The 14,184-nt window shown below is 37.4% G+C and overlaps 2 protein-coding genes and 1 long non-coding RNA gene across 5 annotated transcripts; 2 read left to right on the top strand and 1 right to left on the bottom strand.

The window, feature by feature from the left end:
- The first annotated feature begins 2,550 nt into the window (after positions 1-2,550).
- Positions 2,551-4,317, top strand: hoxd9a (homeobox D9a). The gene is made up of 2 exons (XM_043693552.1): positions 2,551-3,286; positions 3,838-4,317. Exons 1-2 carry the CDS (start codon positions 2,719-2,721, stop codon positions 4,077-4,079), a joined length of 810 nt encoding a protein of 269 aa, XP_043549487.1. The 5' UTR covers positions 2,551-2,718; the 3' UTR covers positions 4,080-4,317.
- Positions 4,318-5,329: 1,012 nt separating this feature from the next.
- LOC122551535 lies at positions 5,330-10,121 on the bottom strand. 2 transcript variants are annotated; one of them, XR_006312128.1, is made up of 3 exons: positions 10,044-10,121; positions 6,881-8,448; positions 5,330-6,301 (listed from the first exon to the last, which is right to left on the bottom strand). It is a non-coding gene; the product is annotated as an uncharacterized LOC122551535 (long non-coding RNA). The 2 variants fall into 2 exon arrangements; XR_006312129.1 differs by having other exon boundaries at positions 5,526-5,598.
- A 161-nt stretch (positions 10,122-10,282) lies between these two features.
- On the top strand, positions 10,283-12,146 carry LOC122551532 (homeobox protein Hox-D8). Of its 2 annotated transcripts, none has more exons than XM_043693556.1 (2): positions 10,283-10,958; positions 11,189-12,146. In XM_043693556.1, the coding sequence occupies exons 1-2, from the start codon at positions 10,532-10,534 to the stop codon at positions 11,479-11,481; spliced, it is 720 nt and encodes a 239-aa protein (XP_043549491.1). In that variant the 5' UTR covers positions 10,283-10,531; the 3' UTR covers positions 11,482-12,146. The 2 variants fall into 2 exon arrangements, with proteins under 2 accessions (XP_043549491.1, XP_043549490.1); XM_043693555.1 differs by having other exon boundaries at positions 10,300-10,958; positions 11,186-12,146.
- Positions 12,147-14,184: the final 2,038 nt, after the last annotated feature.

Below are 14,184 nucleotides of genomic sequence, written 5' to 3'. Positions count from 1 at the left end.
ATAAACATTATAACGTCGTTAAAGAAAATATATATTCCGTGTGTCTGTCGCAAAATCTTTTACACCGAAGGAACATCGTGACACATTTGGAATCGCAGAGTGTACAGGGGCATTAAGAAGACAGCTCAAACCGAATTAAGCATAACCATCAGCTCAATCAAGTCCAAGTTTGAAATAATGCATAGTTTTTACACAATCAAGAACACAAGCATTGCAGAAATCGTTTAGCATAATATTTGTTTTTAGCTATAGCCCCACGAATGCTTTTCTCTCTCTCTCTAATTCTGTAGATTAGTCTACAGGGGAAAACAGCTTGCCCGATACATTTGAACAACGGTCTGTGTACTTGCAAAGCGAATTAACATGAGTGAGTCAATTTAAAGCTATAACTGATGAAAATATTTACTTCTCATTGAAAACAATTAAAAATAGAAAAAATATTTCCCAATTGGATTTTAGTGGCATCCCGATCCATGCAAATGCTCATATTATTTAAACGCGACATTTTGGTTTTGTCTTTTGCATCACATGACAGGAAACTTATAAGAAAAGTAATCCTTTATCACTTGCGTACTATTCATCTGACCTTTCACTTGCAAAGAGTTCTCTCAACGCGAGTTAATTTGTGAAGGTGGGCGAATAGTTGATAATGCACCTTAACCACATTAACTCTGTAAAAGACAAAGTTTTACTTGACTTGCTGTAAAATGGCAATCAACGAAAGGAGGTGCTTTCTGACGACATTCCTTATAAATCAGTCAACTTCATAAACAAAAGGTTGTAGAAATTTGAGTTTATTTATGCTTTACCGAAATAACCTTATCTGTAATAATATAAACCATGCTGTTGTGTCGGCCTAACAATCACAGCACCTAACTGCAGCCTGGATTTCTTCCATTATTCTTAATTTCCAGCGTGAAAGAAACTAACCGCTATATTTGTGAATGAAGTAAATCAATTGCCGTCAATGTGCTCCTGTCGCTTCAATTTCACAAAAACTGGCAACTTGCGAAATAAAAACCCGATCAGTAGGAAAGTGCTAACTATAGCCAGCAAGATTGTTATTTATTTAACCTTAAATCTGATTTGGCAAATAAACTTGAAAATTAGGTCTTCAAAGATTGCAGATTGTTTAAAGAAAGTGACTTGAGTGCATTAAGGTAATGTGTAACAGTTCATATCAGAGCGAGGTTGAGTTGAACGGTTCATATTGTGCGTTATGTTTCAGCTATCCTAATCTCCCCGTTTTGACCATTCACTATGATCGGTCAAGTATGTTTTCTTCTTGTTCACCTTGAAGAAAATACAAATAATAACGTATCTGCCCATAAACAAGAAAGTAAACTGAAGTGATAAAAATAAAGTTTGTTTTAATAGGATGGAGTTTGTGAGTCGTCCGTGAGATGGACACAATTAATGACTATAATCTCGTCATGGTGAATGTCAAGATTACTGCGCAGTTACTGACCATTTCTTAAGAAAAATATTCGATATGATCAAGAAAGATCAGTCTAAATGTATCTATACGAAAAACAACAAAATTTAAACTTTATTCCCTTTCTCACAAAGAAAGTTTGCCTGATTTGTATCAGGGTCGACGGTCAGTGAATGTGCTTTCTGAAGAAGAACGACATTTCTCTGTAGCTGGTTCGTGGGCATCATATTCTAAAACTCGGAAACAATTCAAACTTCTCGTCCTTTTCTTTCAAACTCAGTGAAGTTCTCTATTGTATGGACCAGCATTGAAACACCGCACTGGGGCTGGGATGCATTTAAGTCCCCAACTGTGGGTACATTCGCCTCTTTGGAATACCATGGTGCAGTGGTCTGCTGTAAACAGACCATGTACGGCAAACATATTTATAGACGGGAATACTCGCACCTTGTGGGAACATTTTGGCGTCCAGTTTTGGTTAAGTGTGCTTTACTCTGCCAAAAGAGGCTTGTTTTATTAAAGACACATTAATGTATAATCAAATGCACCTCATAAAATTTTTATTGATAGACATAAAAGCATTTATGATGGCTTCTGAGTACAGACTATAAAGGGGCGAGGAACCGTTTACTTCAAATGCAATGATGTTTAAAACAAAATAAAATATTAGCTAAAGAAAATTCGAAGTGAGGAAAATAAACTCAGCAATACTCCAGATTTTAAAACAAGCAGCTCAAATCCTTCATTTTACAACATGTCGTTTACTCCTTTTATGGGATAAAGCAATCAATGGTCTGTACAAGCTCTTTTCTAAATAGGGATACACAATATAGAAGCACCAACGTACCTCGAAGGTGTTTTCTTGCCGCTTTATTGCACTAAGCTAACAGATATCTGCTCTTGACATAGATCATGGACTACGCATTGCTGATTATAAAATGAGTGACAGACATTAATTAGCTGACGGGAAAGTAGTCCCCCTGTTTCTCCAGAGCTGGTTTAACTGCATTTGGAGAGGTTGCTCCTTTGGATCCAGCAGAATATTTCCAACAATCCTGATCAAGTGGTTTTGTTTTGTCCATTCATAGTGCATGGTTTTCAATTTGGTATAAAGCTGGACTAGGCCCCGTTGCGGTCAGGCTGATGGGCGGATTGATTTACTCTCTCTATTAGTAAATATAATCACGTGAGTCCCGCAACCAATAGCTGCAACTGTAGTCGGCAAAATACTATGATTGTTCTGAGTGAAGGTATCAGATACACTTTCCAGTGTAACCTTTTCTATGAAAGCGAGAGAGTCTAAAATGTCGACCGGTGGCACTATACACAATTATTATGTTGATTCTTTAATTGGGCAGGAGACAGAGGACTTATACGCGACTAGATATGCCCAAGGCACAGCTTCAAGGCCATCAGGTGTAGCAGACACTTCAGATTTCTCTTCCTGCAGTTTTACCCCCAAGTCAACCGCATTTTCAAATCCCTGGTCTCCCGTTCACCCTCAATCCTCTGCCGCCGTTGCAGGAATCTATCATCCTTACATGCATCAATCGCATCTTGCAGCTGGAGACAGCAGATATGTACGCTCGTGGTTAGAACCGATTTCCACTTCAGTCTCCTTCCCCGGATTCCATCCTAATGGCCGGCATTACGGGATCAAACCAGAAACTTTGTCAACCAAGAGGACTGAGTGCTCTTCCTATGAGCTGCAAACCCTCAGCCTACCGGACTTCACTTGCGGCTCTTACCCAGAGTGCAGGGAGAAGCTTCCCAAGGAGCTTGGCTGCACCAGCTCCGAGACTACGAGCAACAGTGAGCACAAGGAGGAGAAACAACAGCAACTTGACCCAAGTAAGTGCAAAAATTGCAGCTTGATTTACAACCCCAACCTGTAGACCCGAGTATGCAAAGCTGATGGTTTTACAAACCTATAAAAATGTCTAGACGCTTACCCAAGTCTGAAAAGCCACAGCCACAGTAAAGAGTTTATATTGTTTACAGGGAATTTTTACACACAAATTTGAGTCTGACATGACTTTAAAACGATCATGCATTCCTTCTCGTTGCACTTTACAGGGCAATTTGAAAGTCGAAAGTAGATTTTTTCCCCCAATTAAACTTTTGTAACTGTATTTTTCCATTATTTTCATCCAATATTATTTTCTGTTAAACAACAATCCATTTCAACACGACCCGAAATACGTTGAAATCAATGTCTCAACTTCTCAGTATATTAAATCTCACTGAACTTGTCAAGCACCCAGTGGGGGACAGTACTGCAGATTTAATCAACATTATTGTGATTGTGGGCATTCTTTAAGCTGTCTAAAATTCCGTTGAAAATATTCAGGAGATGTTCATGCTTAAGTTCTTGCTTCTTTTTCACCTCCCATTCCTTACAGATCATCCTGCAATAAATTGGATCCACGCGCGCTCTACCAGGAAGAAGCGTTGTCCTTACACCAAGTACCAGACGCTTGAGTTAGAAAAAGAGTTTTTATTTAATATGTATCTCACCAGAGACCGGCGTTATGAAGTTGCTAGAATTTTAAATCTTACTGAGAGGCAAGTAAAGATCTGGTTTCAGAACAGAAGGATGAAAATGAAAAAGATGAACAAGGTGAAAAATAACGAAGAGTCTTGAACGATCAGCTGCTTCTTAATTATAAGTCTGAAAATCCTACAGACGGTGTAAAAAGCGTTTTGTCTATCTAGTGGTGCCTAATCGAAGCACGGTTTATCTTTCCCAGTGTTGTCCTGCTCCAGAGCAACCTTGTATTTAAACAATTGACATTCACCCAGAGACTGTTCCTGATTTGCTGCTATTGGGATACATTAAACGGAACTTAAACTGAAGTCAGCACATTGCCTGTCGTATTTTAAAAACTTTGACATGATTACAATATACATGTTTTATATAAAAATAAAATATGCATATTTGAATATTTGTTTTGGTTGTGCAACTTGTAAAATGTATTTCCGTTGTACAGTTAGTGTATCATTTCGATATAAATATTAAAAAAGCAAACTCTTTGTCTTTCTGTTCCATTTTTTAAAATTCAAATACTTGGTCAAATATGATACAAATGTCACTGAGCACCATTCAGTTAGTTTCAAGTACAGTGACATAACCACGCTGTTGATAAAGTGTCGAGCCGATGTACTATTTATTTTAAATATTTCAAATGAAATTAACAGGCCATCACGGTCATGATGGGAAGGCACATTTTTCGAATAACCCTGAAGTGTCATTAATCTAGAGGCACTTTGACTAAGGAACACAAATAAATTGAAAGGTGTTTAAATGTTGTTTTAATTTTAAAATGGCATAGACATCTTTCTGTGCGTTTGGGACAATCAGAAGCAAGCTTATTTTAATAGCAAGTGAACATGATCTGCTTTAATTCTGTGTGTATTGCGTCACCTTCAGTAAAGATGTGCTTACTTGGATAAAATGCAATGTATTTAATGTAATGAAGATGTAAGAAAATATAGTAACACAGTAGCTTTTCGCTTACTCCCAGATCCTTTGCAGTATTCACTAGCTAACACTAGATGTGATAACAGATCTGATGCTGCACTGCAAACGTCAAAAGGCTAAGCAGAAAGTTCCATCCATGTCCATTGGTTTGTACCTCACGTTTTCTCGTCATGATAACAATAAAAAATTACAAAGATTTCAATTTTGCTGACTGTTTCAAAAGTCATTTATGATTCGATAAACTCTTTTGACTGTAAGCTCTTGGTCATTTAAACGCAGACTGCAAGGTCATATATTCCATCAGAAGCGCATTCTAATGCCCCCACTTCTGTCCGAAAAGCCGTATTGCTAAATGGATGTTGAGATTATGATGACCCAAAGGGGATTTTGCTTAAATGAGCTGATCAACAGTCTAGTATTGACCTCGTGAAGGAAGAAGACTCCTGGTTGGTATAAATTGTAAAAACAATTCCGGAATCCTGAATTTTAATAACTACCAATTATCATCCAAACGCATACTGTCACATGTAGTCCAATAGCAAATGCAACTCAAAAGTATTTTGTAAAATTAAGACATTTTTAATCAATAGACTTCGATTATTTTCTTAGTATGTGAGTTGGTATTTGCTCGAAGGAAGTTACTTTCGATCGGTTGTGTCGCAAAATGTCGATAGTTTATCGTCTGTTGTAGGAACAATAAGTTATTTATATTATTGTCGCGGTATCCGACACATAGCACGTTGGAATGATTCATAGTTGCAAATACACTAGGTGCTTTAGTTAAAGATATAAAAATAAACAACTAAGCACACATTGCTGGCAAAACCCTAGTGCGGGTTTATAATCATTATACACCTAAGTGGTCACAGAACACTTTATTTCATGCCACTATCTCATTAATGTTTCAGACTGAAAACAATTGCGGGTCCTTGTAAAACTAGACCTTCATTCTTTTTGGAGAATCTTCTGAAAACTTTAGTGCTCAGAAGGTGTTGAATTACAACGCCATCTATTGCCACAATTCTACATACAGTACTTTAGAACCGGAAGGAACGGGGTACTATAAACCCCACAACTGGCTAGACGTCTGACCTAATGACTTTATAGTTTTCTTCATGTAATTGCAGACTTCTTTGAAATCAACCAATTCAGATGTTTTTGGCTGTTAATAACAAACAAAAACGCAGATACTGGTCAAAGGAGCGAAGACAATCAATTCGTCTTTGTTTCTTGAGTTTGGACAAACTTATCTATTCCCAAACATACATATAGGTAGTGCAGTGAAGTACACTTCACCATAAGGCAAACTTATATATCGATTAATCCGCATATCTAGTTCAATAACAATATCATCGACGGGGAAACCTATTGGCTTAGGTCATCAACTGAAAAAGAAAGCGACAGAAAAAAATGTACATGTTCCAAGCATTTTCTTGAAAGATACAAATGATTTATACGCTTATATGTATGTCCGGTTGTTAAATGACAGTGGAAGCTAAAGTGAACACCACGCCCGTTAATGAACTTATTAATTTTGTACGTCCAAATTAATGTTTCTGACCCTGCACACATGTGCATGTAAATTTATTCACAAATTTAAACAAAATCAATAGCATCACGTACAACATCCAAACGATATTTTCTCGGCCTTTGGGAAACAAATTTGAATCTTTCCAAATATTTAATATTAGTTAATAGTGTGGCCTCTGTTTATTTCTTTGTCTCTGTACACACGTGGAGTCACACATCTCTCTCACCACACTACCACCATCCCCAACCCCCAGTCACGGAGTTTCTTTTCTGATTATAAAATCTAATATATATTTTTCCACTTTAATATATCTGCAATCAATTTGATATAACTTACATTTGTTTTCGGAAACATTTCCAAAGAAATAAAATAGAATTGACCAACTGTTTTCTGTTCAATAGCAAAAGTGTAAAGTTTCAAACTATCATCTAACCTTTAAACGTGTAGATTCACTGGGAGAGCCATGGACGCTGAGATTTTTTTTACAAAGTGCACTACACATCAAGCAAACTTCAGTGACAGTACTGAATAATTATATGTAAAGCAACCTTTAGCATTTATTGAGATCTCACTGGAACTCCTTTTTGTGTTTCGTTTCTTTACAAGCATGTCAACTAGTTCTTGAATGATTCCGTGAAAAACCAAAGAAGTCTCAATGCGTTTTCACGTGTACTTCATTGGATGGTCCACTAGGCGGTGCTGTCGCTCCACTGTAACAATGTAAAAAACTGTAAATGAGAACAGATTCGCTGTAAATCGGTTATAAGAAAAGTCATAAGTTTTCATAGCCAGATCACATTTTGAAAACGTGAATAATAGTACTATCTGTAGCCTGACTTTTTGGACTAATTTCAAAGTACAAGCTTAACAATTATAATCTTAAATTAAAAAAAACGCTCTAAATCAAACGGATGTAAGCATTTAATCAATTCAAAATAAACGATTCCATATAACATTTTAGAAATTTATTACAAAATAGAGGCAAAGTGGAACTTTCGACTTTAAACGACTTGCGTGAAGAATGTGAACGATTTTCTATTAAAATTCACATCGATTGCAACTATAACTTTCACAAGCACACACCATTTTGGCATCTGCATTCTCCTTTGTTGCAGTGATGCCCATTTCTCTAATCTGTAAAATATGATGTTTGGGCAATAGATTGATGTTGAATGCTACTATCATAGTCATCTACGTTTTGGAGTGGGGTTCCAGAAGAAGGATTTCAGAGTTTTTTTCTTTTTCATTGGTTAAAGAAATCACTATTCGGTAACGAAAAGTGAAATTGTACAAGCGACTACAGAAATATCACTTCAAATGGATTGCATTCCCAGCTAATTTTACGAAAGCGTATAATTCTCGACCTTAACGGCGTAAGTTTCGATTCATTTTCTCGTGCATCCCAGTTTCAAAACAGCAACGAAAAGGGGATTCGGCCTACGTTTAAAAAAAACGCTGGCCATCAGTTTTACCAGTTTCCCCTTGCAACATTTCTTTTAAAATTATGTCCGAATCATTTTAATAAATTATGAGTAATTTGTACTATTTGCAATAGCTACAGATTTGAAACTACAATAAAATGATTTACACAGTACCCATTGTTAAACAATCTCCCGTATGTGTCCCGGAGTAAATTGGCTACATTTTAAAAAATATTTCACAGAGAAAGAAATGAGGAGGGTTGGCGCAAAGGCTAAATTTGTATCTAAGCAATGATGTATCTCCTCAACAAGAGAATATTTCCAGGATTTCGGTAAAAAAAACCTTGCTACCTTTTTTTGTTAACACGTGTACTTAGCTATTTTATATTAGGCTTGAACTCCGCTCTCCATTGCACTATTGCGAATAATGCTGTACGCATTCATTTGTCGTTGATGACTGTGGAATTATTTAGTTAACTCAACGTGGCGAACTCAGTTTTCGGATTTCTGAGGCATTTGTTGCAATTAGACAAGGCGTTTTGTAATCCCTTCAGATAAGCAAAAAGGATGTAACCTAAAGCTTAAAAAACACACACACTGAAATTAGCGATTGGTATATGTGGACATTCCAATTTATGTTTCAGAATCTTGTTCAACATGTAAATTAATTTGCATGCTTTCTACAAAAAAAAGGATAGTAAGGCGAGAGATTCTGCTCGTAACATTTATCCTTCCTGGTAAATGCGCTTAAATGAGGTGAGCATTTCGACAAGAAGGATGTGGCCGAAGAGTAAATTTCCATGTATAAGTACGTACACAATAACGTTAATATCCAATATATTTATCGCGTTACCGATTAATGAGAATATTCCGTTCATTAAAAAGTGCGGGTTTGTCGGAGATTTTAGTGATAAATACGATCAGAATCTGTAATTATCATGCAATTATAATAGGAAAACCTGAAGCTTTTAGTTGCAATTCACGGATAAATTCGTCAAATTAAATTGAAATTGTACAAATTGTGACTTTTTAGTTGGCTTTTTGATTTCAACAAATAAATGAAGAGCTGCTGGGAGGAATACAACTGCTACACGTTTTGGGCTCATTTTGAACGAACGTATTCTGAATTAATGGCAGTGCAAGGAGAATTTTTCTGTGCAGCAGCCAATAAGGATATTTCTGGTGCTATTTCCTGAAGCATTCTGGCGAGTTGAGACAGCCATCGATGCGTGAGGAACAAAGTTCACCGGTGAATACAAGTTTAGCAGATCAAGGACTCTTTTCGTTTAAACTTTAAACACAGTCGTTTAAAAGGGGAAAATGGAATTCTCTTTATTCATGAGCCATCAACAACTGAAGCTAACCAGTTCGGGCACTGCACGCCTAGAATCTCAGACTTGCTCTTCCTCCCGATGCTTAAGTTCTTGATCAACTATCAACCTCACACTGCAAACTTTGTATTTGCCTGGAGAACTAAGCTACTTTTCCTCGGCAATGACGTATGCCAGGGCTGAAATGATGGAAACTGTATTCATAGGCATGATTTTCATTAACCAGTAATTAACCTCGAAGTTTAAGTTAAGTGAACCCATATCTCTGAGGCAAGGGTAACTATTTCTCCACGTTCTTCGGAGAAGGGAGACTTCATAATCTGTATCAATGGCGCGAACATTTTTTAATAGCAAGGAACGCTTTGTTCAGCTGCTCCCAAATACCCCCATTAACATAAAGAATTATAGAAGGGTGATAACCGTTCATACGGAAATTACAGACACATCTGCTTTGCCAAGTATAAAGATATATCTATTGGCATAAAGGGATAACTGCATAAATGTAGGGATATATATAAGGATAAATATATATAGGTATGAATATAAATCTGCAAGTATAAATATGTATAAGTATGAATGTATATCTGTAAGTAGAAATATAAGTACAAATAAACATCTAAAAGTACAAGCCGGAGAGGGACAGATTGACAGATTGGTGTAGATCCAACAAGATTTACAGAAACAGCCAATAAAAATAATCCCTGATCTTAATTCTAACTTTAGCCTTTTAGCCCTCTGGCTTCCCCCGCCAAACCCCCGCCCACACATACCCCAAACACCAAGCCCCCAAACCACCTCCACCCCCTCATTTTTGACTATGTTTTGACCTTGAGACCAGTCTCACCTTGTTGTGCTCTAAAATCTAATTGCTGTGCTGTAACCAGGCCAGCTTCATTTCTCTTCAGTTGAGTGGCGCACGTATTTCATGTTTTCTGTGATGCGGCCCGCCTAATTGTAATGAGAGTGTGCTCAGTATATTAATCCGCATGTTATCTTTTTTTTCCGATCTCTATGCCCTCTACATTTTTTTGAGAAAAAATATCATTTCCCAGCACAGAGGTATTGCCCGCGAAAGCGGCAACTGTAAACGGCAGTCAACGATCTTCCCAGTTGGCTTAGAACTGATCTGCGGTTTCAAAGTGAAGCAGCCAAAGCAGTGAGGCAGTTGTGTACCTACAGTATTAGCGAGTATGTTCCACGGGGCATCAGTGCATACAGGACCTGCATTGCCATCATGAGCACTGTGTAGATCGGGGAACCCAATAACATCACTTCAGTATTGTTTAACATTTATTTTGTTGATATCCATTGGCCATTCTAGAGTCTGCACAGATGAGTTCATATTTTGTTAATCCATTCTACTCCAAGTACAAACCAGGAGAAGCTCTGAGTCCCACTTACTACGACTGCCGGTTTCCACAAGACGTGACCAGCAGACACGCTGTCGTCTATGGTCCCAGCAGCGGCGCAAGCTTCCAGCACCCAGCTCAAGTTCAAGATTTTTACCATCATGGGACATCTGCACTTCCTAATGCTGGCTTTCAACAGAATCCTTGTGGAATTACGTGTCATGGTGACCCCTCTAAATTTTACGGATACGATAACTTACAAAGACAGCAAATTTTTACGACACAGCAAGAGGCCGATCTGGTACAATATCCTGACTGTAAATCGTCTAGCAGTAATATTGGCGAAGAACCAGAACACTTAAATCAGAACTCGTCTCCTACTCAAATGTTTCCCTGGATGAGACCTCAAGGTTGGATATATTAGAATTAGCTTCCATCTCACGTTTTACTGCACAGTTATATCGCCAACGTGTTTTAACGCGGTCTGTAATAGTCTGTCTGCTTTTATAGCAACACTTTCTTTGTATGGCATTACCGTTCAAAACCAGGCTTGTTGTTCTTGTTGCTAGTCTGTAATGATTTGCTTGTGTGCAATTTTCCAATATTTACTGTCTCCTGTGATTCTCGTGTTGTTTAGCAGCGCCCGGCAGACGCAGAGGAAGACAAACTTACAGCCGATTCCAAACCCTGGAGCTGGAAAAGGAATTTCTGTTCAATCCGTATCTGACACGAAAGCGAAGGATCGAGGTTTCACATGCTCTGGGACTGACAGAGAGGCAGGTGAAGATTTGGTTTCAAAATAGGAGAATGAAGTGGAAAAAGGAAAACAACAAGGACAAATTTCCAAGCTCTCGGAACGACGACGAGGAGGAAGAGGTCAAAAAAGAACAGGAAGAGCCTGAGCAGGAGACAACAGAAAAAGAGACCAAGTAACTTTACCCCCTTTGGCCTCTAAGCAAAACGTCATTCAGTTTGCCCAAACTGCACTGTTAAACAGTGATGAACAGAATGAATCTCCGGCACATTGATGGCTAGGTTAATGTAAACTGTCCACCTGTTTTTTTTTAAGTTCTTTAGAGCCTTAATTCGACATTATATCTCATGAATTCTCTGTGCATCATTTTAACCTTTTCAATCACACCTTGACAGATCAGCCATCATATAGAAATTTGCGGCTCCCCTTATTATAAGTGGCAAGTGGCAAAATCACAGAAGAAATCGCCATTTTGAATAAAGATTTTATTGCTTTTTAATACGTCGATAATATGAGATGGTATCGTGATTGATTTAGTTTGTTGATTTTATTTAGCATTTTGTGATTATACCCAACAACATGAACTGCCTAATAGAATGAATAATTCGGAATGTATTGCGAACACACTTAATGATAGAAAAAAATGTGCACTTACGATGTGTCTTAATTACTGTGCGTGTGAAATAATTGGTGGTGTATTGCGGCTGGAAATTCTCAACCATTACCTATCTCTGATACGCATATTATAAACACAAGCAAAAAAAATGTCAAGGTATTCCGCAGCAATAGTCACTTTTTAAGATGCTCGAATGTGATTAAATTAATAAATGTTGATTAAATTTAATTGTGTACTTGTTTCATTTTCCGCGAGTATTCCAAATGAACAAAAATGCTGTAAAGGAAAATCAATCTGGTCATTTCGAGACCATCAGCTGAGATCACTGGTTTACCCTCTTGCCAGTTTTCTGCGGCTGCTTCTAGGCTGCTACTTTCCAGAGAAATCAGATGCACTTTATTTTTGTTTCTGTGTCTCTGTAGCCACAAGGTTTAGGCCTGTCATACAGCCGCGCGGCTGTTACATGGACGGAAAAGCCTGAAGATGGCGTAATTCTTTATATGTAGTTATAAAAGTTAATGATATCGTCGATGATTAGAATATTAGTTTATTTATGCCCCAAGTTAAAAGTCTTTCCAGTGACTATTGGTTAATGAGATCACATGCCTGGCTTATGTGTGGCTAAGCCGACGCTGTAAAAGTTAGTGTTGGTGTTAAACTGCGGTCTACTGTACGCGTATATCAGCAAATCTCGTAAAACCGACAATAAAAGTTCTAACACTACAAATCACTCAACAAACTGTGGACTTCTGGCTCCATTTTATTTTTCTCTGGTTTGAAGGCTGGGGAAGAAAGCAACATCTTTGGTTGCCGAATAACCTTCCAACTTTTCTCGAATTTTTTTCTTTATCAGCGATTACGCCAATTTAAATTTTAATTACATCAGTGGGCACGTTGCTTATAAACTTCAACCATAAGAATCTGGAATTTCGAATCTTCACCTTTGCACAGGGAGAAGAACAGCATGGCCAATCTGAAACAATAAAGACAAATTGATAAGAACAAACAGGAAACAATTAGAGGGGAAAATGCAAACGTTGTGTTTCAAACGTGAACAAACAATTAAAAGACGTTGTTTATTTTTAAAACTAAAAATAGCACTCTGCATTTTGTGGCGAGTTCGAGAATCCACTGAGATAATACAAACATCTCTGATTTTCGAAACAACCTCAGCCTTGTAATTGAATGAAATTCTCTGTGTTAATAACTCAGAGTCATACGACCGCAATATCAGGTATAGTCAGATATGAAGCAACAATTAATTAATTGAAGATAGAGATTTGAGCAGTTGGGGAATCCCAGTTTTGGAGCTGTATATTGGTAATTTTAAACATTTTAATGTTAATTGCATTATGCTTTATTTTAACGCAAATAAAATTTGTATACTATTTTAAATAGCAAACTAGCTATCCGATTGCAATATAGAAATAATTTTACAGAATAAATCGACTCTAAATAAATTGGAACAGAATTATTTTTAATTGCATTTTCGAACAGGAGAGGGTCATATTTGTCCAAAATTAAGTATTTCATGACTGTCTTTCACATATTACCAGGATTATTTTAAATGTATGTATGATTGTTCTGCGATGTTCAATTTCATTTTAAAAAAACTTTTGAAGTTGAACAAATTAGTGTGAAACAGGATATATATGCATATTTTTAAATGCTATTCTGCATTTGCTCCCAATTGCAAATTGAATCATCAAATCCCCATACCAGCGATCAGGAAGGGATTGTACAATGACGGTAGAACGGGCCTTATCAAGTATTCAGATTAGCTAGGAAGAATCGCAAGTTTTCACTGAACGAATTGTGCACACAATGGCGACGTTTATGGGTGGAATTAATACTTTGAAACGGGCATTGCTTCTGAATTGTTGCATACAATTCCCAATCAATTTGGGTCTCGAATAAAATCGCTATCGAATTTCCTCCCCCATCCAGTCTCCAAGCCCAGAAAGATTTTTCCAGTTATCCTGTTGAAAGTTTTATTAATAATGCATGTTATTTTGATGTAACCTTGATAATAGTCTTATCATTTTCATAAATTAAAAATGAGAACTCGTCCCGATTCTGGTGATGCCGTTTTGGATTTTCACGGTAAGATCTCTTCAAAGCACCGCAGCAAAGACAGCCTAGTGCTAGCCCTTCTCTAGAGTTAAATCAGCGGTAAGTATGGGATAATGGAGAAACTTGGAAAGCAAATATCCAGCAGACATACTTCCCTCCTAATGCTCGAAGTTCCCATGCATGCAACACGGTG

Source organism: Chiloscyllium plagiosum, chromosome 7 (assembly GCF_004010195.1).
Source record: "Chiloscyllium plagiosum isolate BGI_BamShark_2017 chromosome 7, ASM401019v2, whole genome shotgun sequence".
In the NCBI taxonomy this organism is placed as follows: domain Eukaryota; kingdom Metazoa; phylum Chordata; class Chondrichthyes; order Orectolobiformes; family Hemiscylliidae; genus Chiloscyllium; species Chiloscyllium plagiosum.
This window is presented reverse-complemented; position numbering and strand designations above follow the sequence as displayed.